A 22360-nucleotide genomic window follows, 5' to 3' on the forward strand; every position below is an offset into this window, starting at 1 on the left:
CGGTTCACCGCTTCCGTTTTCTTGGGGACTCTACTAAGGCACTGATCGCATGCATACGGAAAACGATCCTTAAGAGGTAACGCCCAATAGGTATGCAACACCTCTAACATGCCACATTAACTGACCAAAGGTAATATGAAAACCGTAGAGGTCTACGCTTACTTATGATAATATACGGTAGGCCTACCACAGTTTTACAACTGTACTCTGGAGGGTTGCATGAATTTGTGCGCACAATGGCCTGATTCAACAAATTCAGTGCTGACTCATTATCAGCAAAACGTATAGAAATTTTTGATTAACAGTTATTTCTTAGTGAAACCTACCCTGAAACATCATTACAAGCTTTTCAGACAGCTTCTGACCACACTGTATATTAATTTATTTAGCCACATCCTAGAGTTATTCGATAGCAACATTCTCTGGTCTACCTGAAAGAGTGCACACTATTATTGTTCTAGCCTGTTGTTGACATATATTTGTATGTTTAGCTTTATTTTTGTTGTTGTTTCATGAACCTGATGTATCATTTGGTATATCACGGACAGAACCACCTGCCCGTGTTGGTGCCGACTACAAATTCTTTCCAAATGTTGGATACTACAAGCTGCACACTGACAAAATGAACTGGGAAAATGCTCGGAGAAAGTGCGCAAAGGAAGGAGCGCACCTCGCCATCGTGAACTCTGAAGCGGAAGAAAATGCTATACGGGAAGTCATGAGAGCTCACTCGACAGGAAAATTCGTTGCTTTCATCGGTTTCCACGACATGTTCAAGGAAGGAGAGTACCTCACGGTCTTGGGTGAGTACCACTCCTATGTAAGTGACAAATTGAGGCTGGCTGGAAAGTTTTTCGTACGTAATTTCCAAAGTAGGGCCAATATTTGAGCAAATTTCTACTCTCTGTTTCCACGGCATTATTTCTTCTGCTAATAATACTTGGAGTAGCTAAGCGTATGGCGAACACAGCAGGAGTGAATATTAGGAGTTGACGTCCTGTTGATGGCTTCAGGTGTGGTTCTTACAGCATGAGGAAACATCCAAACATCAGGCCTTCTGATTTTCTCTTTCATCAGACAAGAGGGTCAGAAACAGTACAGAAAGCTCGGAAGCCTGACTATGTGTTACTGCTGGTCTGAGTCAATGGCAATATGCCTATCTCGCGATGAGCGAATGTGGACTACTTTTCTGGGTTCACCACTAGTCTTGACCATTCCTCTATTTCACAAAATGGTAATATGCCTATCTGGCGATCAGCGAATGTGGACTACTTTTCTGGGTTCACCACTAGTCTTGACCATCGCTCTATTTCACAAGAATCAGCGTTCTTGTGACAATACTTTTTCTTGCTAAATCAAATTGTGCTGTTAGAATGAATGACGTCTTCTCCTTGCTGAGGACATACTGCTGAGTTTACAACTTCGGCGTCTCACTCGCGCAAAGTGAGGCAATATTTTATCGATTAGTTCTGCTTTCCACAATGTCGGCTTTCTGCCTCTTTATCGTTTTGATTGCGACAGGGGATGCTGGCCTGCTTTGCCTTGGCTTATCACTGGCTGGAGAGGACTTTGAGATAACGCTACATTTGTCCGTAATACATTTCTGCTGTTTAACACTTGCAACATATTGACACGAATTATTTACAGAAAAATGAAAAAAATACTGGATTTAACCCACGTCGGGGAGATCATGATTACAGCGTTTGTAGATTTAGAGTCAGCTTTTGACAATGTTGATAGAAATACATTCTTTGAAATTCTGAAGGCAACAATGATAAAAGATTTTTTGCAACTTGCACACAAATCAGACTGCAGTTATAAGAGTCGAAGGTCATCAACCTCATCCACGGTGGAAAAGGAGTGAGTCTGGGTTATAGTCTTTCCCTAATGATATACAACATGCACTTTGAGCAAGTAATAAGGGTAACTAAGGAAATATTTGGAGAGGGAATTACAGTTCTGACCTTTGCCAATGATATTGTCACTATCTCAGACACAGCAAAGGACGTGAAGGAGCAGTAGGGTGAAATTGATAGATTTTTGAAAAGAGAGTATAAGGTGAATATTAACAAACAATAGTAACTGAGTGTAGTCGACTTAATTCAGGTGATTCAGAAGAAATCTGATTACTAAATGTGAAAATAGCATGCATAGCGAACACTACGAATGTTGACAACTAACTAGTGGCCTAAGTTTTACAGTAACTCGCAATAAAAGATATCATTAGTTTCATTTGTATCCCTGAACAGGTTGGCATTATCACAGTGAACTTAATAACTAAAAAAGTCAAATCCTGTTTAAGGAGGGCGAGTCCGTAAAGATGTCATTGGGAGGATAAAGCACTCCTAACACAACCTATCTATAGATGCCAAACCATCTAAATACTGAGACTAACAAGATGTGCAGCGATAAGGTAGGTGGATATGGAAAAGATTAGAAGGTAAATAAAAGAAAAGAATAAATAGTTGTCAATATTCGTAGAGTTCGCTATGCATGCTATTTTCCCTTAATATATTGATTGCCATTGGGTTTTGTGTCAAGTTATTTTTGATAGTGTAACAACTACTTGTGTTACCATCCGTGATATTGCCTAGGCTGTAAATATGCGAACTGTTATAATTCACACCTTATTATGTCACATTTTGCTTTAAATGAATTATTGGGACCCATATACACTAGGAGGTCCTTCATCTAATGGAATTTTATAGGATTTCATTATTTAAAAATAAATGACGTGCTTCATTTGGATGAAGCTCTAGAATGTACGCTGTCTAGTGCTGATCTTTTTAATGATTTTACATGCTCCTTAGTAAATCTGTCATGTAAAATAGTTTTATGAATAACAAATGTGTACACATGTTTTAATCTATTGTCCTAGATATACAGAGAGGTTCAGTTTAATGCTATTAACAATATATACATATGTTCTAGCATATTTGTGCTGGATGTACACATAGATTGGACTTGAAGTTAATATTTCCATTATTTTGAAGTTTAAGAGCTATTATGAATACCTGTCACTTGTAAACTTGAACTGTACACCTTAATATCACTGCATGTATACCCTTGTTATGCAGGGGCCAGAAGATGGCAAATTGAGCTGCCGAAACTGGTAGCATTTGAGGTACAAAATAAAATAAACAGAAATATACGGTTGTTGGTGAAGTTTTTTGGATCGAGAAATACATTCCAGCCGATGTCCCCCGGCCATAATGGACCGACAGAGATTTTGTATGAGGTTGGTGTTGGAGAATGGCTATGAAAACGCAGACAAGCATAAGACCCAATAACTTATTTCGAGGACACCGTCATCCAACAATGTCCTGGCTGTATTTTTAGGTTCAGAATCAAAATGTCAAACTCCACTTGGTACACCACGAAAGGCACTTGACAGTAGTTTTGGTACAATAAGAATTCTCACACGTACGCTGTGCTATCATGCGACAACATAGTGAATCCAGAGGATTTCCCTATCCGGCTGCGCATTGCCACACTGTGTCCGCCCCGGTAGCTGAGTGGTCAGTGCGACGGGATGATAAGCAAGGGGGCCCGGGTTCAATTCCCGGCTGGGTCGGAGTTAGTGAATCCAGAGGATTTCCCTATCCGGCTGCGCATTGCTATACTGTGTCCGCCCCGGTAGCTGAGTGGTCAGTGCGATGGGATGATAAGCAGCGGGGCCCGGGTTCAATTCCCGGCTGGGTCGGAGATTTTCTCCGTGGAGTGTACTGTTATCGTCTACATGGCATTTCATTTCATTTCAACACACTGTCATCTAGCTGCGAGAATTACCATTGCTTGCCAGTATCAAATACACTGAATGACAAAAACATACGATACCAGTAAATATCGTGTTGGACCTCTTTTTGCCTGGCGTAGTGCAGCAACTCCACGTGGCATGGACTTAACATCTCGTTGGAAGTCCCCTGTAGAAATATTGAGCCATGCTGCCTCTATAGACCTACATAAATTCATAAGTGTTGCCGTTCTAGTATTTGGTGCACGAACTGACTTCTTGATTATGTACAATAAATATTCGATGAGATTCATTTCGAGTGATATCAGTAGCCACATGATTAGTTCGATTTGTCCAGAACGCTCTTCAGTCCAATTTCAAACACTTGTCATTAAATGAAATGGCGCATTGCTATGCAAAAAACATGAAATCCGTGAGTGGTTGCAACTGGTCTCCAACTAGCCGAACATAATCATTTCCAGTCAATTATCGGTTCAGTTGGACCAGAGGACTCAGCACACTCCATGTAAACCCAACCCACATCAATTTGGAGCCACCACCAGTTTGCACAGTGCCTTGTTGACAACTTGGGCCCATGGCTTAGTGGGGTCCGTGCCACACTCGAACCCGACCATCAGCTCTTACGATTTTCTGATCATCTAGGATACGGGCGATATTTTCATGAGCCCAGCAGAGATGCTGTACGCAGTGTTGTGCTGTTAGAAAAGGCTCTCGCGTCGATTGTCTGCTGTCACAGCCCATTAGTGCCGAATTTCGCCTCATTGTCCAAGCGGATACTATTTCCGTACATCCCACATTGTTCTCTGTGGTTATTTAACACCGTGTTGATTGTCTTGTAGCAACGACAACTTAATACAAAAGCCACTGCTCTCGGTCGTTAAGTGAAGACCACTGAACTGTCCTTCGTGAGGAGTAATGGCTGAAATTCTTTGTTCCTAACTCACCCTCGACACTGTGGGTCTTGGAATATTGAATTTCCTAACGTTTTCCGAACTGGAATGTCCCATGCGTCTGGTTCCAACTATAATTCCGTGTCCAAAGCCTGTTAATGCCCGTCGTGCGGCCATAATCACGTCCGAAAGCTTCACTGACTTCATGTTTCCGAACACTGATAGAATTTTTACAGATGACAATGCGTCATATCACAGGCCCATAATTACTAGCGATTGGTTTGAAGAACATTCTGGATAGTTCAAGCTACAGTATCAGCTACCCAGATCGACCGATGTGATTCCCATCGGACATTTATGGGCTGTAATCGAGAGATCAGTTCGTGCACAAATTCCTGATCAGGCAACACTTTCGCAATGGACGGTTGTGTAAGCAGCATGACTCAGTATTTCTGCAGAGGACTTCCAACGACTTGTTGAGTCAGTGCGGCGTCGAGATGCGGTAATACACAGGGCAAAAGAAGGTCCGACACGATATCAGGAGGTATCTTACGACTTTCGTCTCCTCAGCAAGCAAGTGTATGTATGCACGAAGAAGATTCTCGTTATAAATCGTTCTAAATATTTCAGCTTACAACCGCTATCAAGAACATAATCAATAATAGTGCTTTTCGTCAGCCAAGCTTGCATCACCTAGCTGTCTAAATTAATCCCAAATTAAATGTGCTCAAAAAACAAAAAGTCAATGTTACCATACATCATCCAAGATGGTCCTTCCATAAGTCGATATCTCCAGTCACTTAAGCTGCCTCACCTTGCACCAGTAGTACCTAAATAAATGTAGCGGTCTGACAGACTGCACTTATCCATCAGCATTTCCAAAATATTCCAAAGGTATAGAGAGAAACGATACTAATTTTTATCTGTGCCATATCGTTCACATTTATCGTACTGATGCCAACGTTAAAAAAAAGAAGATCTAAAATATCATTGGACAACAGTATAAGTGTCAGGAAGTCATTTCTTTTTATTTGTATGGAGTGTAGCCATGTATGAAAGTGAAACGTGGACGATAAATTGTTTAGACAAAAAGAGGACAGAAGCTTTCGAAATGTGGTGCTACAGAAGAATGCTGAAGATTAGATGGGTAGATCACATAACTAATGAGGAGGTACTGAATAGAATAGGGGAGAAGAGAAATTTGTGGCACAACTTGACTAGAAGAAGGGATCGGTTGGTAGGACATGTTCTGAAGCATCAAGGGATCACCAATTTAGTATTGGAGGCCAGCACGGAGGGTAAAAAATCGTAGAGGGAGACCAAGAGCTGAATACACTAAACATATTCAGAAGGGTGTAGGTTGCTGTAGGTACTGGGAGATGAAGAAGCTTGCACAGGATAGAGTAGCATGGAGAGCTACATCAAACCAGTCTCTGGACTGAAGACCAAAACAACAACAGCCAGTGGATAGGTATTTTAAGTTCCTCAAGCAGGTGGCGTTTCTCCCCTTTCTTATCAGTATGTGTCACTGCTGAGTCTATGTCTTTCTGGAGGTAGCTAGAGTCACTGCATGGCAACTACCGTTTGCCGTAGTTGGCCAGTCTAAATGCTTCTGCACGCTGACTTTGACTTGTTGACTTGGGCGGATGAACGTGACATTACGGAGTAATTTTACTCATTTTTATATTTTGAACGTGAGTGCTTTTAAAATGTATTTTGTGTAGGATTAACTTCCACAGTCAAATGATTTGAGCTTGCTATGGATTATATTCCCAATATTTATGATTTTATGCAAAAGTGCACTGAGGGAACAAAAATCACAACAACAAAACGGAGTTTTGTGACGTAAACGAAAGAGATCACAAGTGGCGAGTTGACGTTAATCAAGAATGTCTTTAAGACGCCATAATCAACAACTCACTGAGTTTGGAGGAGGTCGCACAACAGGCTACGAGGATCTGGATGTTTCTTCCGCGATATTGCAGAAAGACTTATCTGTTGCCATTGTAAATGATTGCCGGCGGTGTTGGTCACGAGGATGTACGGTCGCAAGAAGACAGGCATCAGGATAGCCACGTCGCACTACCAGAGGGAAGACCATCGTGGTTCTTGGGCACCGTACTACATCTGCAGCAACAACTTGACCAGCAGTTGGCACCGTGGTGACGCAACTAACTCTTACAAATCGGTTATTTCAAGGACGTCTACGAACCAGACGCCCTGTAGCGTACATTCCATTGACGCCAAACCACCGCCATTTTTGACTACAGTGGTGTCAAGCGAGCGTTCATTGGAGGGTATGGTGGACATCTGTTGCTTTTTCTGGTGGATGTCGATTCTGCCTTGGTGCCAGTGATGGCCGTGTGTTGATTAGGAGGAAGTCACTGAGGTCGTCTGTGTGCTAGACATACTGGACCTTCACCTGGAGTTATGGTGTACGGTGCGATGTTGCAAAAATTAAATGTTGTGTGACACCGGAGTACTCTCATAGTTATCCCATGCACCCTGACTGCACAGTAATCTGGTGATACCTGTTGTGCTGCCATTCATGAACAGCATCTCAGGTGGAGATCTGTAACAGGATAACGTTCGCCCACATACAGCTGTTGTAACCGAACAGGCTCTACACAGTGTTGACATCTTTCCTTGGCCTGCTCGATCTTAAGATCTGTCTCCAATCGAGCACACATGTCACGTCACCAGACGACAACTCCAGTGTCATCCACAAACAGCACTGGCTGACCAAGTGCAACAGGCATGGAACTCCATCCCACAAACACACATCTGCCACCTCCACAACACGATGCAAGCACGTTCGTGTCCTTGAATTTTACATTCTGGTCCTTATACCAGTTATTAATGTACTAGCATTTCACATATGCAATAGCTATCTCGCGCTTACATAAACCTGTGATCTTGAAACGTTAATCGTGTAGATATATTAGCTACACAAATATATTACCGACATTTCATTACTCTATATTTATTTATTTGTTTATTTTTCGTGTTGCGATTTTTACCATCAGTGTATATTAAGATACTATTTCGTTACATTTTTCGTAATATGTCTACAACAAGTGTGCTACTGTGTAAGATGTCGTGGTCTCCTGACCTTCATTGCTTACATATTCCGCCCTCACGATCATATTCCACACATCAAGACGCTTCATTCGAACCCAAAGTCGATAAGATAAAGTCATTGTTGTATGAATTCATGTAAACGATATGCAAATAACAAGCAAGGGCACCGAGATTGAAATACTCGAGGCTGGCGCATACACACACACTCTAGACACGACAGTCACAGGAGCTTTTAGTTCGGGAGAGCAACCGCACACCAGGAGGCCGGTCCCAACCTATCTACGTCGGCCGGTGACCGCCCGTAGAGCAGACAGCGTTTGCCCGGGTGAAAGGACGACCCCGTGTTCGGCTTAAAAACAAATTCCGCTACATTGTGTGGGAGTGCCCAACCTACGCATTCTTTACAAATATAGCACGCAATTTCAGAGATTTTCACAGGGAGACAGCAAACGCCAAACGCTGGTGCTACAGATTTCCGGATTGGTCGCCTTAAACGAAACGTCTTTCTCCCATTTTAGAAGAGCAATGCTGATTGGCAGACGATATTCCTGACGCCTTGAGCTGAAGGAGTAATGGAAGAGACCGAAAGATATATCCCTTCACGTCTGGCGTGGAGAGGGGTCGTTCTGTTGTTGCTCTTGGAGCGAGAATACGTAACGAGAGCGTGCGCGCTCGTTCTTGTACTCAAAGAGCGAGGAACAAGTCTCTCCTCAATATTTCACTGGGAGAGCACCTCTGTCGAGAGCGAATTGGAGTGCGAATCTATATTGAGTCCTTCTGATTAAGCATTGTTCAATGTGTTGGCCGCCACACTTATTGTGCGGTGTGAATGGACAGAGTTATAGTTAAACGCCTGCGAGCGTTTTGCTTGGCATCGCGGTGGACTGGTTATCTGACCAGTGTACCACGCCAATAGTTAGACAAGGGGCGAATAGGAGTTCTTGACTTCATCAAGGCGTAGGGAGAGTTTGATTGGCAAAGGTCAATCCAGATAGAACGAGAGTTATCATATTTGCCAGCAGCGAGCGGCGCAGACAGCAGTCATCGCAGCTTACGGTATTGTGCACTACAGCTCTTGTGAGCCCCATGTTTCCTCCACAACAGTACACTTCACTGCATTTCACACACGACAGCCTCGACCGTAACTTGCAACATTCTAATGGATAACTATTCAAGTTGAGTAGGGGTGGCTCTCAGCCATTCTGCCAAGTCAATAATAATCTTAAACTTTGTATAGAAATTACATTAGCGAATCCTATCCTTAAGAGGTAACTTCACATTTCGAAAAGACCCCGGAAATGAAATACCTTGTTAAGTTCATAACTAAAAGTGCCATTTTGATTTCTCAGAATTTTACGAAAATAAATAATAATTTTCGTTAGTTTCATGTTTTTCTTACACTAACTAGCACTACTCCAGTACCCAAGTATCCCACTAGTTACGTAAGAAATTTTGCGAATTTTTGTGTCATTTCCTTACAGCAGACGACTCCAGAAGGTATTTATTGCTGAAAGTTTTTCAGGCATTTCTCTTTAGAACGTTAGGAGGGTCTGTCTGACTTCTGTAGTAGTGTGGGGGTGGAAACTGAATCTTGCAGCAGCCACAGGGTAAAAGATGTGTTGTGTCGGTAGCTGGGCCGACACCGTGAAGTTGAGATGGCTGAAAATGCACGCTAGACTAACGCAGACGGGCGTGAAGTACTGGAACAGGATACGTAATTAATGTTAGGAAGAAAAATACGGAGCAGGTTTAATACTTAACTTTACTTATTCCTTGTGGTACATCGATCTTGACGATACACAGGAGACTTTAAGTAGAATCACTGTATGGCTAATGGCGCCTTGCTAGTTCGTAGCCATTAACTTAGCTGATGGCTATTCTGTCTCTCGGCTAATGAGAGAGAAAGGCTTCGTACATCTGGTCGGTAGCTAGGTTCTCGTACAACTGGGGCGAGTGCTCTCTCGTATCACGAGACCTGCCTTGGTGGTGGCGCTAGGTCTGCGATTACACAGTGGCGACACGCGGGTCCGACATGTACTAATTGGACCGCGGCCGATTTAAGCTACCACCTAGCAAGTGTGGTGTCTGGCGGTGACACCACAAGATGCATCTCAGATTAATCCGTTGCGCAGAATGACAGAATAGCACCCACATGGCTCACAACTGCTAATACACTTTAGAAGTACATCTACACTGAAGCACCATAGAAACTGGTATAGGCGTGCGTATTCAAATACAGCTATATGTAAACAGGCAGAATATGGTGCTGTGGTCAGCAACGTATAAATAAGACAAGAAGTTTCTTTCGCAGTAGTAGATCGGCTACTGTTGCTACAATGAAGGTTATGAAGGTCTGAGTGAGTCCGAACGTAGTGTTATAGTCGGCGCACAAGTGATGGGACACAGCATCGCCGAGGTGCCGATGAAGTGGGGATGTTCCCATACGACCATTTCACGAGTGTATCGTGAATATCACGAATCCGGTGAAACATAAAATCTCCGAAATCTCTGCGGCCGGAAGAGGATCCTGCAAGAACAGGACGAACGACTGCTGGAGAGAATCTTTCAACGTGACAGAAGTGCAACCCTTCCGCAAATTTCTGCAGATTTCAATGCCGCGTCATCAACAAGTGTCAGCGTGCGAACCATTCAACGAAACACATCGATATGGGCTTTTGGAGCCGAAGGCCCACTCATATCCCCTTGATGACTACATGACACAAAGCTTTACGCCTCGCCTGGGCCTGTCAACAGCCGACATTGGACTGTTGTTGACTGGGAACATGTTGCCCGTTCGGACGAGTCTCGTTCAAAATTTTATCGAGTGGATGGATTTGTTCGGGTTTGGAGACAACCTCATGATTCCATGGACACTGCGTGTCAGCAGGGGCTGTTCAAGCTGGTGGAGGCTCCGTAATGGTGTAGCTCATGTGCAGTTGGACTGAAAAGGGGTCCCTGATACATCTGGATATGATTCTGACATGTGACACGTATGTAAGCATCCTCTCTAATAACCTGCATCCATTCATGTCCGCTGTGCATTCCTACGGACTTGGACAATTCCAGCAGGACAGTTCGGCGCCCTACATGTACAGAATTACTACAGAGTGGCTCCAGGAACACTCTTTTGAGTTTAAACACTTTCGCTGACCACCAAACTCATCAAATATGAACATTATTGAGCATATCTGTGATGTGTTGCAACGTGCTGTTCACAAGAGATCTCCACCCCCTAGTACTCTTACGGATTTATGAACCGGCCTGCAGGATTCATGGTGTCATTTCCCTTCAGCACTACTTCAGATATTAGTCGAGTCCATGCCACATCGTGTTGCAGCACTTCTGCATTCTTGAGGGTGTCCTACACGATATTAGGCAGGTGTACCAGTTTCTTGGTTTTTCAATGTATAACCTGCATATCATATCTTGTTATCATAATACATCTATAAAATGTAGGTTAGAATTTCAGTTACTACTACCATTACATCTTTTCTGAACATTCAACATACGGATTACATTTTCAGTATTTTACATTAACATCATACTTACTTCACAGCATCGGTTTACGGTATGTAGGAGGCATTTCAGTACATTACGTACAGAATCGGTGGGCTACTGTTCAATAAGTTTTGCACTCTCCCTCCCCCCCCCCCCCCCACACCCACCCAACTCTCCAGCCCCATCAAAGTATGTGCGTGGCCACGTTGCCCATAAGCAGGTGTAGATTCTGGATGTGATCACCATGTGTAGGTCTACAACAGGAGACAGTTCCAGTAAAAGCCTCTGATATGCTGGCCTTCCAGGTCCTATAAATTTCTGACACTTGCGTCATGTCCTGAACCTGAGCCACACTAGCGAGTCCACTGGGATAACTTGACATGCCTGTTGGTATCTGATTCCCATGTGCTCTGTTGGGGCGTTACACGTCTCTTTATGGCTGCACTACCACGACAATGTGTGGTTCAGTAGGAAGCAGTTTCGATCACTTGACATTAGATATTCAGCCGTAACATCTCAATAAAAACTGGGAAGTTCGACTATGCTTTTGAAAAATGCCTGTGAGATGATAAGAGAAAATTGGAAAAGACGTAAGTGAGTACCATTTTCCCGAGCCTGCAAAACGGATTTAGACCATATAACCCTCTTACTTCTCCGGTTAATTAGGCTTTTCTATATGACCATGTACCTAGAGTCCCTTATCTGTGGGGAAAAGGCATCTACTCCGAAGAATAATGCAAAACCGACTGAAGTAGATGAAGCTATAACCGAATCGCCACTGCTCAGTACCTTGGCAATTACGATTAGAAACAAAGTTCGGTTAACTTTATATATTTTTATTACGTACACTAATTTTAAATTGACAGCAGTTAGTGGAAAATGTTTTCAAAGTATGTAATTAATGAAAATAACCAATGGTCGCCAGATCCACACCGGAACGATAATAATTAAACCTAAACTGAACTTTCTACCCGTAAGAAATGTTACATAACAACAGTAATTGGCGTCATGGCGTAGGAACAGTACCTACTGCAATATTTCGAGTACTTCTCACCACACATGTCACAGTAGTCAAATAATAATCAAATAGCAAACACATACCACATATTATATTAATTTCCAAAGATCAGTTAAAGTAAGATTGTTTACTGGTTGTGGACAGAAACTTTTTGTTACGTTACTCACCATAATACTGACTGTCACAATTGTAGCAAGCAGAAAGATTGTTTGAATTTACTCTTTGGTAAGGACTGTCATTTATCTAGAAGTTACTCTGATATTCCTATGTAATAAAAGCGATAAATTATGTCACAACCTCTAAATTAGAGACTGAGCTTTGACAGTGAAATTCAGTGTCCAAGCTACGTAAAGTTTTAAAACCAATTTTCTGTTTTGAAAATTACTCTATTTTTAGCAAATCAGCTTATACTGGCTTTACTGCAGCCAAAGATTTCATTATTACGTAACTGTGGAAAACTATGTTTCGATACTCTAATAAATTAATGTTCACTTCATTTTCAGTTCATTTTCTGATTATCTCGGTTCGTACAAAAGAATGCGATGGGTACTTCTTGGCTAACGACTTAGGAAAATTATTTACATGACAATATGCACGAAAACAATGTTATTTAAACAATAAATTTCCAACTACGCTGGCCAGCCTATTACACTTCTAATTATAAAATTTCTAGGTCTTACTTCACTTTATGATGGTGTTGGTTTGTCAAGTGGCTTCATTTAGCTGTAAAATAGTGCACAAGTTGATTTTCTTGCGCTGCTATAGCCAATAACAAGTACCCACTGTACTCTTGAAGTTATGTGAATTACTCTTGCTCCATTTGTACTGTGCCCAATAAATGCCATACACGCAGCTTGCTCATATTAAACATCCGCCAAAACAACCAATTCAGTTTTCACTGCTCTGCACTTCGGAAACAGACTTTTTATCTCAGCACTTTTGCATAGCCACACGGGCGAATACACACAACCAACGACAACAACGGTCTCCTTGTGACTCAGAACTGCTACTTTCTTGGCGTGCTCGCACGCCCAGCGATAATGTATTTACACTTTATTGTACTCTTTGACAATAGCTTTTCTCTGACTGGACCAGCGTGTCTACTTACAAAATGATAGCATTCCCTGCGTATTCTCTTTCTTAACTAACAAATGGAATTTTTAGCTTGACAACATATTTACAAGGATAATATTAAGCAGAACTAATGAACAAACTTCGTAAAACACGTAGAACAATACAGGATGTTTGAAAACGAACTCTCATGTTTTAAGTATAAATTTAACGGGAAAGTTAATGAAAAATGACGTCAGAGAGTACGTATCATGAAAGAGAGTTCCTTGAAGTTTTTTTTTAATGTTAGTAGACTTCAACGGGCGATCCATATGTTGCCCTGCACACGTTGAGAAGATATTCCTTTTCTCGCCACGTATTTACCCAATTTCATGTGTAACTGTCCCAAACGCCGCGACGTTTCTTTCCTGTAAATGATTGATGTCTCTCATCTTATCACTGTACACAACATTTTTTGTATGGACGCAAAAGAAAAAGTTCAGAGGGGTTAAGTCTGGGCTCTGTCGTGGAAAGCGAGTGTCAATAGATGCACACACATGGTTACTGTAATGTGGTGGGGTGCCATCTTGTTAGGAAAACACAAGCCCCTTTTCCACCTCAATATCGTCCATTTAGGGAAAGACGTTCTCTGTCAACATGTCGCAGTAAACGTCCCCGTTCACTGTTTTTTCTACAAAAAAGAAAGGACCAATCACATGATCTTCCATCAAACCGCACCAGATATTAACTTTGGGAGAGTCACGTTGATGCTGAATAACTTCATGTGGATGCTCTGCCCCTCCCCCCCCCCCCCTCCAAATTCTGCAGTTATGACGATTAACTGTTCCACTGAGATGAATTGGAGACTCAACGTACACATTGTTGCTGAGTTGCTTTGCACTGCACTGCATGAAAACCTGGACTGAACTGAAGGAACAGAAGAAAGAAACAGCATTGGTGCTGTCTCAAGGTCAATCAGACCTGCCAACTGCAGTGGTGCCAAACTTAGCGAGATGATGAGTCAAACACCACAGACTAGTATGTCACTTTGTACAGATTCTAGGACACATTAAAACTAGGTAGTTCTTTTTCAAACAGACTGTATGATCATCCACAGAGTTGTGTTGTAATAACCAGACATAAGAGTTTTTTCCTGACTGCTCAATTTTAACATTTAACCACATAATACATTTTACATGAATGAAATTATTATTTCCTGTGCTCCAGGTCAACCTTTGATATCGAGTGGCCACGTAAACTGGAAGAAAGGTGAGCCTGATAACTTAAAGTTACCCGATTCTCCAGAAGGCCAGGACTGTGGGGCTATTTTCAACGACGGAACCATCAGCGACGTCAGGTGCAACATAAAGAGGCTATTTCTGTGCGAGCAGAGTCTCTAGTGCTTCTAGAGACTCACTCTTTCGTGTTCTGCCGTCAGCTGCGAAATGGTGAAACTTCGACAACTGTGGCCGGCTGCAAATTATGGAGGAAACAAACAGCGAGTCAGACTTCTTTTGTCACCAATAGGAAGACGTTACAACGCAAAATATAAAATAAAAATGGTTTGTATTTCTGTTGGTATTAATTATTCCTGTAAGGAGCCAATGAGAATGTGTGTGGAACTTGCATTCATTATCACTATAATTTGTATCAAAACTCTCATGTTTAAATTGACATTTGGGTGTATTTACCTCCTATGTTAGATTAAAAGTCTTATTCCCATGTTTATTCTTTCATTATCTACGTATTCAAACTCTACTTAGAATTTCAAAACAAGGCAAATTTATGTTATTAAAGCGTTCGGTTCCGTGGATGAGTTGGCAGGAAGTACTTTAACTCACATTCTTGCTAGCAGCCAGTATAATTAATCCTCCAATAACCCATAGAAATATGCATTGTCATGAATTTTTGTTTTTATACATTGGTAATAATTCTGTGTGCCAATAACTACAAACACTCACAGTTTGAAAGATGCGTACGGGAATTGATGTTAGACTGGATTCCTAGCAAGTATCATTAGTATCTGCGGTGTGAAAATAGTAAAGAAGATGGCGTCTATTCCAACTCATCATACCCTTTGCCTAATATTAGAAAAATTAGATTTCTACAGTCAGAATAATTCTGAATTTGGTACTGAATGTCTCTAAAGTGGAATGTAGCGGCAATATTTTGTTTAATGCAGTCTGTCACACACAGGAACAAAATATTTATCTTTTTCACCTAAGTATAGATAGCGATAGAAAGCTATTTGTTTACACCTGGTAAAAATTCTACAAATGCTAACACAATAAGGCAATCGCGCACGAGAGGCGGTCGCGATCTGAGCTACTTCGTCCATCTCGGTGCTTGCAGATGTAATCACATGAGCTCGTGTAGCAGAGAATCGAACAAAACTGGGTAGGAGGGTCAAACCGGGTACCTCGCAAATTTTGTTACGGGTGCTTCTGTCTAGCTGTTGAACACTGGTACTAATAGCGGCAGCCAATTCATGCAGTTGCAGGGAACAACAGCAGCAGAGAAGCACGTTTTCTTATTTCTATGAATTTTTAAAGTATTAAGCTGTAAATTTTTCAATTTTGTTCTGTTTGTTTAATGAGTCTGAAGCAGTATAACATTGTCTAAAGATAGAGGTAAGTGTATATCTTGATTAAGTAAATTTAACTGCATATTTCGACGTTCTTTTCATACTCCTGCAGCAATACATAACCTAGAGATGCCATTTTCAAGTCAACAAGTCACTGTTGGGTCAAACTGGGTATCTAAGTGTGGGTTAGAACAGGGTAAGAGGTTCCATGCCCTCTTTTGCATGTCACCTCTCAATTTCAACAATTTTATTGATGTTCTACGTCATTGCACGGTGGTATCAGACCGAATAAGGTTATTGTAATGAGAGTATTAGTGCTGAGAGCTCAAAATACTTTTCACTTGATTCCTATGCATGATGGGTTACTTCCCTGGGTGGTCAGTGCGAGGAGAGCATCGGAGGACGCAGCACACTGCGTTTCTGGTTGGGATCTGCATTTATCTGAATACTGAGAGGGTCGTACAATGGGCTTAAGCGCCTGGCGGAACGACTGACGTAATCGAGTTTCACCCATTTTATACAGGGCGTAACGACTCGCGAGACGTGTGAGTGTCGCTGCAGTTTATGTGTTTAACATTCTGGCGCGTCTGAAACGAAGACTCCTGGCACTGACTGACTGCATTGTCCTCTTGATTCTCAGAATACTTGTGGACCCTGCGCTGCTGGGTGAGACTGTCTGGCGCCGGATGACCGGTGGTCCAGGCATGTTGTTTTCATAGCCGGTCAAACGGCAAGTTCAGTGCCTTCAGCTGAATAGCAGAGGCGTGATTGGTCAACTTAAACTCGGGCTAGTTCACGTCATAAAGCCCTGCTCGAAATTAGAGGCAACGGTCGCTATTGGCGCGTGTATTGTGAGACAGTGTGGGTGAATTTTGGAATCAGAACTGAATGCTGATTCTCGGTTTTCGAGGATAGTAGGGAGTTCAATGTTGGCTTCACTCTTGCATTGTTCGGACGCAGGTATTCGGGATCCGATCTTAGTCGCACCTTTTTTCGGCAGAACTTAAAATTCTCCGACAACCTTCGACGCTAGGGGTTGAAACAGAGTTGCTGCACACTTGAAGTCGGGGCCTACATCATCAGAAAGCTGCCTACCGATGACCTGCTACAAATTTCAGGATTGATAAAGTATTTTCCGGCTCCGGCATTGTAGATCCTATTAATTTTATACTGAAGTCCTCAGTAGCACGCGGGCTCGCTTTGCCACAAGTCCACCTTGCTTGTTTCACGTGAGCTCTCACTACTAATCGCGATACTGCAATATAGTCGAGAGAGTAATATTTGTTTGATTAGGATCTCCAGTCATTATCGTCAAGCTATTGCATCACAGAGAGTAGGAGCCCTTGTTCTCGAGCCAACTCTTATTCGCATAGTAGTACAGAATACCCTATCATTTAACCTACTGTCTGTGTCGATAATCATGTGCCTTTATGTTCTGATTTATAATAAATCTCATTGCAATATTTAAGCTACATATCACTTTGTAGATATATGCAGAATTCCATTTCCTGATGTTTATTATGATAAATTTCTCTTTTATTCTGAGTAGATTACGATTTTTATTAAATTATCGTGAGTGTACACTCCTTATTTTACCAACTAGCAGGGTCCACCATCATTTCCCTTCGTTACCATTGTACGCATAATTAATTAGGTGGTAGGTAAGGAGCGGGTCGAGGTCATGTCTCGTTCTCATGTCAAATTCGTCAGAATTGAAGAGGTACAAACTCTTCTCCTCCCCGGCACCTCGCTTAATACGGCGACCCTTGCCTCGGTTATTTCCTGTAATTGCTGAGACGCTGTCAGAACTAGAACGATAACTTTTCTGATTAAAGAGAAACATCATAATTAATTTTCTTTGCTGTAATTAGAGTTCGCGTTAGAAACATTTTGCGGTGGGCATGTAATAGCCATTGATTTTGTTCATTTATTTTGTAGTCTCATGTTGTTTCGTTTTGTGTGAAGTGGTTGATGTTTCTGGGTTCTGTACCACATCACATACCGTTGAAATTGACAGCATTGCTTGAGCGATGAAATTATTTTGGAGGGGTTGTCTTATCGACATTTGTGGGTTAAATTCATTTTTTTTAGTACTAGGAGCGGACTATAGCAATTTTTGTGTCAAGTGTTGTATGGGGTTTTCGCTGTTACATTTTTTGTTGTTGTTGATGTTCCATGAATGAATGTTCACTTTTAGCAGGGCGCGACTGTTGTTGAACGCATCTCAAATAAATAGACTGCACACGTTTGAACAGGATCAGGGTAGTTGCCAGATGAAGAAATGTTGAGTTTTCCTACGGGACGTTGTAACCTCCCCACAGGAAATTTTGTTAAATGAAAATGTAAATGGAACCATGCGTAACCTCGCCACGAAATTTAAAGAATGAAGATTGAGCATAAAACCCAGAATAACATTAATTAAATAATGAACCCTGTAGGAAATGTAACTTCCTAACAGAAATAATAATGTCTGATAAATTTTATAAGGACAGCAGCGCTGACCTTCGGCCCTGTATTCTGAATAAAAAAGCAAAAACTCTTACCTCAATAAAAACTGCATCTATATCTGCTCTTATTTATCGACACAGCTTCGTGCAATGCTGGCGTATATTTAATTTTGATTCTTGGAGGAAATGCATAGCAAATATTCTTTAAATTGAAATGAATGTTTTTCTTTAAAAGAGTTACTTTATAAAAAATTATTATTGGGGCATTTTTTGAACAAATTAATTACAATTAACATACATTACTAGATGTGCGCAATGCTGCTTCATTACCTTCTACAACAATACTCATCGTCCATCACAATCCTGACCAGAGTCGCAAGAAGAACACGCCGTCGACGCATGCCGACGCCCGCTCAGTACAACCGTCCACTCGCTACTACTGTCGACTGACTACTACCACAGACAGAGTGCAACTATCCAACTGTCGACTCGCGCGGTCAAGCGCAGACTAGCAACAGCTAACGATAAACTACTCTCTGGCCAGAGATTCTGTCATGCTTCGCCCATCGCCGGCGAAGCATACGCCTTACAACGTGAGGTGTGGTACACAGACAATAGACGCGAATCGGAGGCAGACCGAGAGCACTAGGATATTAGCGGTGAAATGAGTGATAAATAAAGGGAGGTAGAAGTGAACAGACATGTGGAGGATCTTGTTTATATAAATAAGACCACAGATGAGAACACACTGAGGAAAATTCGGCCACGCCAATGTAACAGTGCTAAAGTGTCTACAGTAAAATCACCAATTCTTGACGGAGCGAGGTGGCACAGTGGTTAGCACACTGGACTCGCATTCGGGAGGACGACGGTTCAATCCCGTCTCCAGCCATCCTGATTTAGGTTTCCCGTGATTTCCCTAAATCGTTTCCGGCAAATGCCGGAATGGTTCCTTTGAAAGGGCACGGCCGATTTCCATCCCAATCCTTCCCTAACCCGAGCTTGCGCTCCGTCTCTAATGACCTCGTTGTCGACGGGACGTTAAACACTAACCACCACCACCACCATCAATTCTTGAATATGGGCATAGTCAGCCGAAGGATTTATTATCAGGGATTTTGCAGGTGGCAAAGGACATAAAGCAGAACCTAGAAAGGAGAATGGATGAAGTAGAGAGTAAGGTACTTGCGGTTGTGAAGGAAGTCAAGAGTGAAATAGCAGTGGTCGGTAAGACGATTGTCGAGGCGAAGAAAAGGGCCGTCGAAGCCAAGAAGGATGCAGAGTTAGCAATGGTAGAAGCAGCTGGCGCCAAAAAATTGGCAAAAATTGCAAATAACCGGGGAAGAATCGATGGACGAATTGGACACGTCAGTGTGGTAGGAACTGATGTGATAAAAGCCCAGGGGAACGAAGTACTTGAGAGTACGACGCAAAGAATTGAAAGCGTTGAAGAACGCGTTGCGGATACCACGCAAAGATGCGAAAGCGTAGAAAAACGTGTAGCACGCCTGGAACGCCAAGTACAAATTGGCACATCGCGTCCAAAAGCGACGACTGGACATGGAAGTGTGGCGCCGGACGGCGGTCCACCGTGCACCGGCTCAGCGCAAGATAGTGGACTACCATGCGCGCACTGCAGCCCAGGGAACAAACCGACGCAAAGTGACAGCCCGATCGGAACAACTAACGCTCAGTTCCAGTATCATTATGAGGCAGGACTCTGTGGTCACCGCATGCACCGGATGATGTCAACTCGCGTCGAACAGACGGGCGCGTGAGATACTAGAACCAATACAAAAGTTCAAGAGGGATCAGAGTTTGATTACAAACACTCTTTATCGGTCTTCAAATTCCAAAATTTCCGGGAAAATGGAGGCTCACTTAAGCCAAAAGTTTGTCTGTCACAATTTTCTAACACGCTACCAGTATCTTGGCCATTGAGAGCAAAATAAAAATTTATCTGCGGGCACATCGAGGACACGGCAGCTGAGAAAGTGCGCGGTGTTGCGGGTACATGTCGAAAGTACCAAGAATTCACCGACGCGTTTCTCGGTACGTATTGATCGCGCGAAATACAAGACCGAATAAAACAAGAAATCATTTTGTGTCCAAATCTGGAGGCGTCAGGATACAAGAGTCCCACGCAGCTCTTTGAGGCTTTAATTAAAAAGAATCATTTTCTTGATGTGCCACTTAGTGATGATGAAATTATTAAGTTCTGTTTCGCGAAACTGCCAAGCAGCTACCAGCAAGCGGTTGTAGGAAAGTACGGATCGAATATTGAAACCTTCAGAAGCCTACAACGAGAGTTGGATTAATTTTTGAAAAAGAAGCAGCGCATGATCGAAGGAAAGGGCAATATAACCATTACAACGGTGACTTTCGTGGAGCACCGCGCAATAGCATCAACAACGACAGGAGGAATGAACGTTATGGAACATCTGGGAGGCAGGACTATGGGAAACAAAATTCAGAGCGACACGAACTGGAGGTGCAGAGATTCAGACGAACGGCGGTCCTATACCGAGTTCCAATCACCGAAACATAAATGGAGAGCGAGATTGAAGCTAGGACCGTGCGGATTCGGCTCACGGAAAATCCTCACAAATACTCGAACAGAGCCTTGTACATATGTTGAAATGTAAGGAGCGCGAGAATGTAGTTTTCCTATAGAGAAAAAAGTGTCGGTGAAATCTTTTCGGCTTTCGAATAAACAAAAGCAGAAATACCAAACGTTTTCCTTAGTGTACAATGGGCCGTATGAGGATTAAAAGAATCGCCCACCATAACACGTATGAACTGCAGACACTGAAGGGCAAGAAATCCATGGATACTCACCACATGTCCCACATCAAGCCGTTAGTGGAATAAGTCTTGTATGTGAAACAAAAGGAAAAAAGCTGTGCTAGAAAACATCTTTCTGTTGGGTACATATTAGACATTAAATGTGATAATTTGTTTTTATTTATATTCTTTAACATGTACATGTTGAACTTGAAGGGGCTACGAAGCGCATATGATCTTGCACGATACTGGTTAACTCTGAAGTCGAAGTGCCGGTGTAACTCACTTTTCCAGACTTTCAGTCAGGCAATAGTAGCCGACCGAGACAGACGCAGTAACAGGGAAGTAATGGCTTTTATGACATTTACGAGTTCCTAAACAGGAGCGAATTTTATTATATCATGTGTGTGCTTTAATAGTTTAGATTCTCGAGTTTCTGCGTGTACATTTAATATCTAATAAAGCAGTTTTTGCGTTCTCGTTCGCGTCGGAAAGTAAACCGATTTTGTGACATATTACAGGTTCCTAATCAGGGGCGAATTATTTAGTTTCACCTGAGTGCTTCGGTAGTTACGTTTTTCAATATCTGCGTATTATTTGACACAGATCCTGCGTTTTCGTCAGGGTCTACAGTAGTGTTGCGCAGCACGTGCCAATAGTCTGTTTATCTGCATACTTTAGTTTTCCATGGTCTTTAGTATGGACTGGGACTGCGATTGTTGTGTGCGGATGTGAGCCAAGTCGGTGACACATTGCTCTCAGCTCCAGGCTGTGATGGCTTCGGTTACACAGCTTGAGGCTGCAGTGGATGGGCACCACTGTTGTCTATCGGCCGTGGGGATCCAACAGACGTCCAGCACGTCCGAGTTCTCCGATCGGTCCTCACCGGTGGTCAACCCAGTTACTGCTCACACAGAGGCTGACCCCTCACCTGTGGTCTAGTGGGAGGTCGCCCCGGGGCGAAGCAGGCGGCGAAAGACTTCCCAGGCGGCGGCACATAAGGCCTCCCCGGTCTGTCTGACAAACAGGTTTCAGGTGCTGTCTGTGGCTGACACTGTCGCTGACCCAGATGCTGTCGCCTGTTGTGCTTCAGAGGGAACCACTCAGCCTGCAAGATCCGGACAGTCACAGAGGGTGGGTTTATTGGTAGCTGGGAGCTTCAACGTTAGGCGCGTTCTGGGGCCCCTTAGGTACTTGGCTGACAAGAAGGGTAAGATAACCAATGTGCACTCCGTGTGTATACCGGGTGGAGTC

General features: G+C 42.7%; 2 protein-coding genes across 2 annotated transcripts in view; one reads left to right on the forward strand and one right to left on the reverse strand.

The window, feature by feature from the left end:
- LOC126457040 (hemolymph lipopolysaccharide-binding protein-like) overlaps positions 1-15013 on the forward strand; it is a 35580-nt gene extending 20567 nt beyond the window's left edge. Inside the window, exons 4-5 of the mRNA XM_050093028.1 lie at positions 549-803; positions 14519-15013. Of these exons, the coding sequence (XP_049948985.1) occupies positions 549-803; positions 14519-14691 (428 nt within the window). The 3' untranslated portion in view covers positions 14692-15013. The remainder of the gene's footprint in view (positions 1-548; positions 804-14518) is intronic.
- Positions 1-18754, reverse strand: part of LOC126455904 (uncharacterized) — a 290245-nt gene extending 271491 nt beyond the window's left edge. The window contains exon 1 of the mRNA XM_050091661.1: positions 18653-18754. Coding sequence (XP_049947618.1) covers positions 18653-18671 — 19 coding nt within the window. The 5' untranslated portion in view covers positions 18672-18754. The remainder of the gene's footprint in view (positions 1-18652) is intronic.
- Positions 18755-22360: the final 3606 nt, after the last annotated feature.

This window comes from Schistocerca serialis, chromosome 2 (genome assembly GCF_023864345.2).
Source record: "Schistocerca serialis cubense isolate TAMUIC-IGC-003099 chromosome 2, iqSchSeri2.2, whole genome shotgun sequence".
Lineage (NCBI taxonomy): Eukaryota > Metazoa > Arthropoda > Insecta > Orthoptera > Acrididae > Schistocerca > Schistocerca serialis.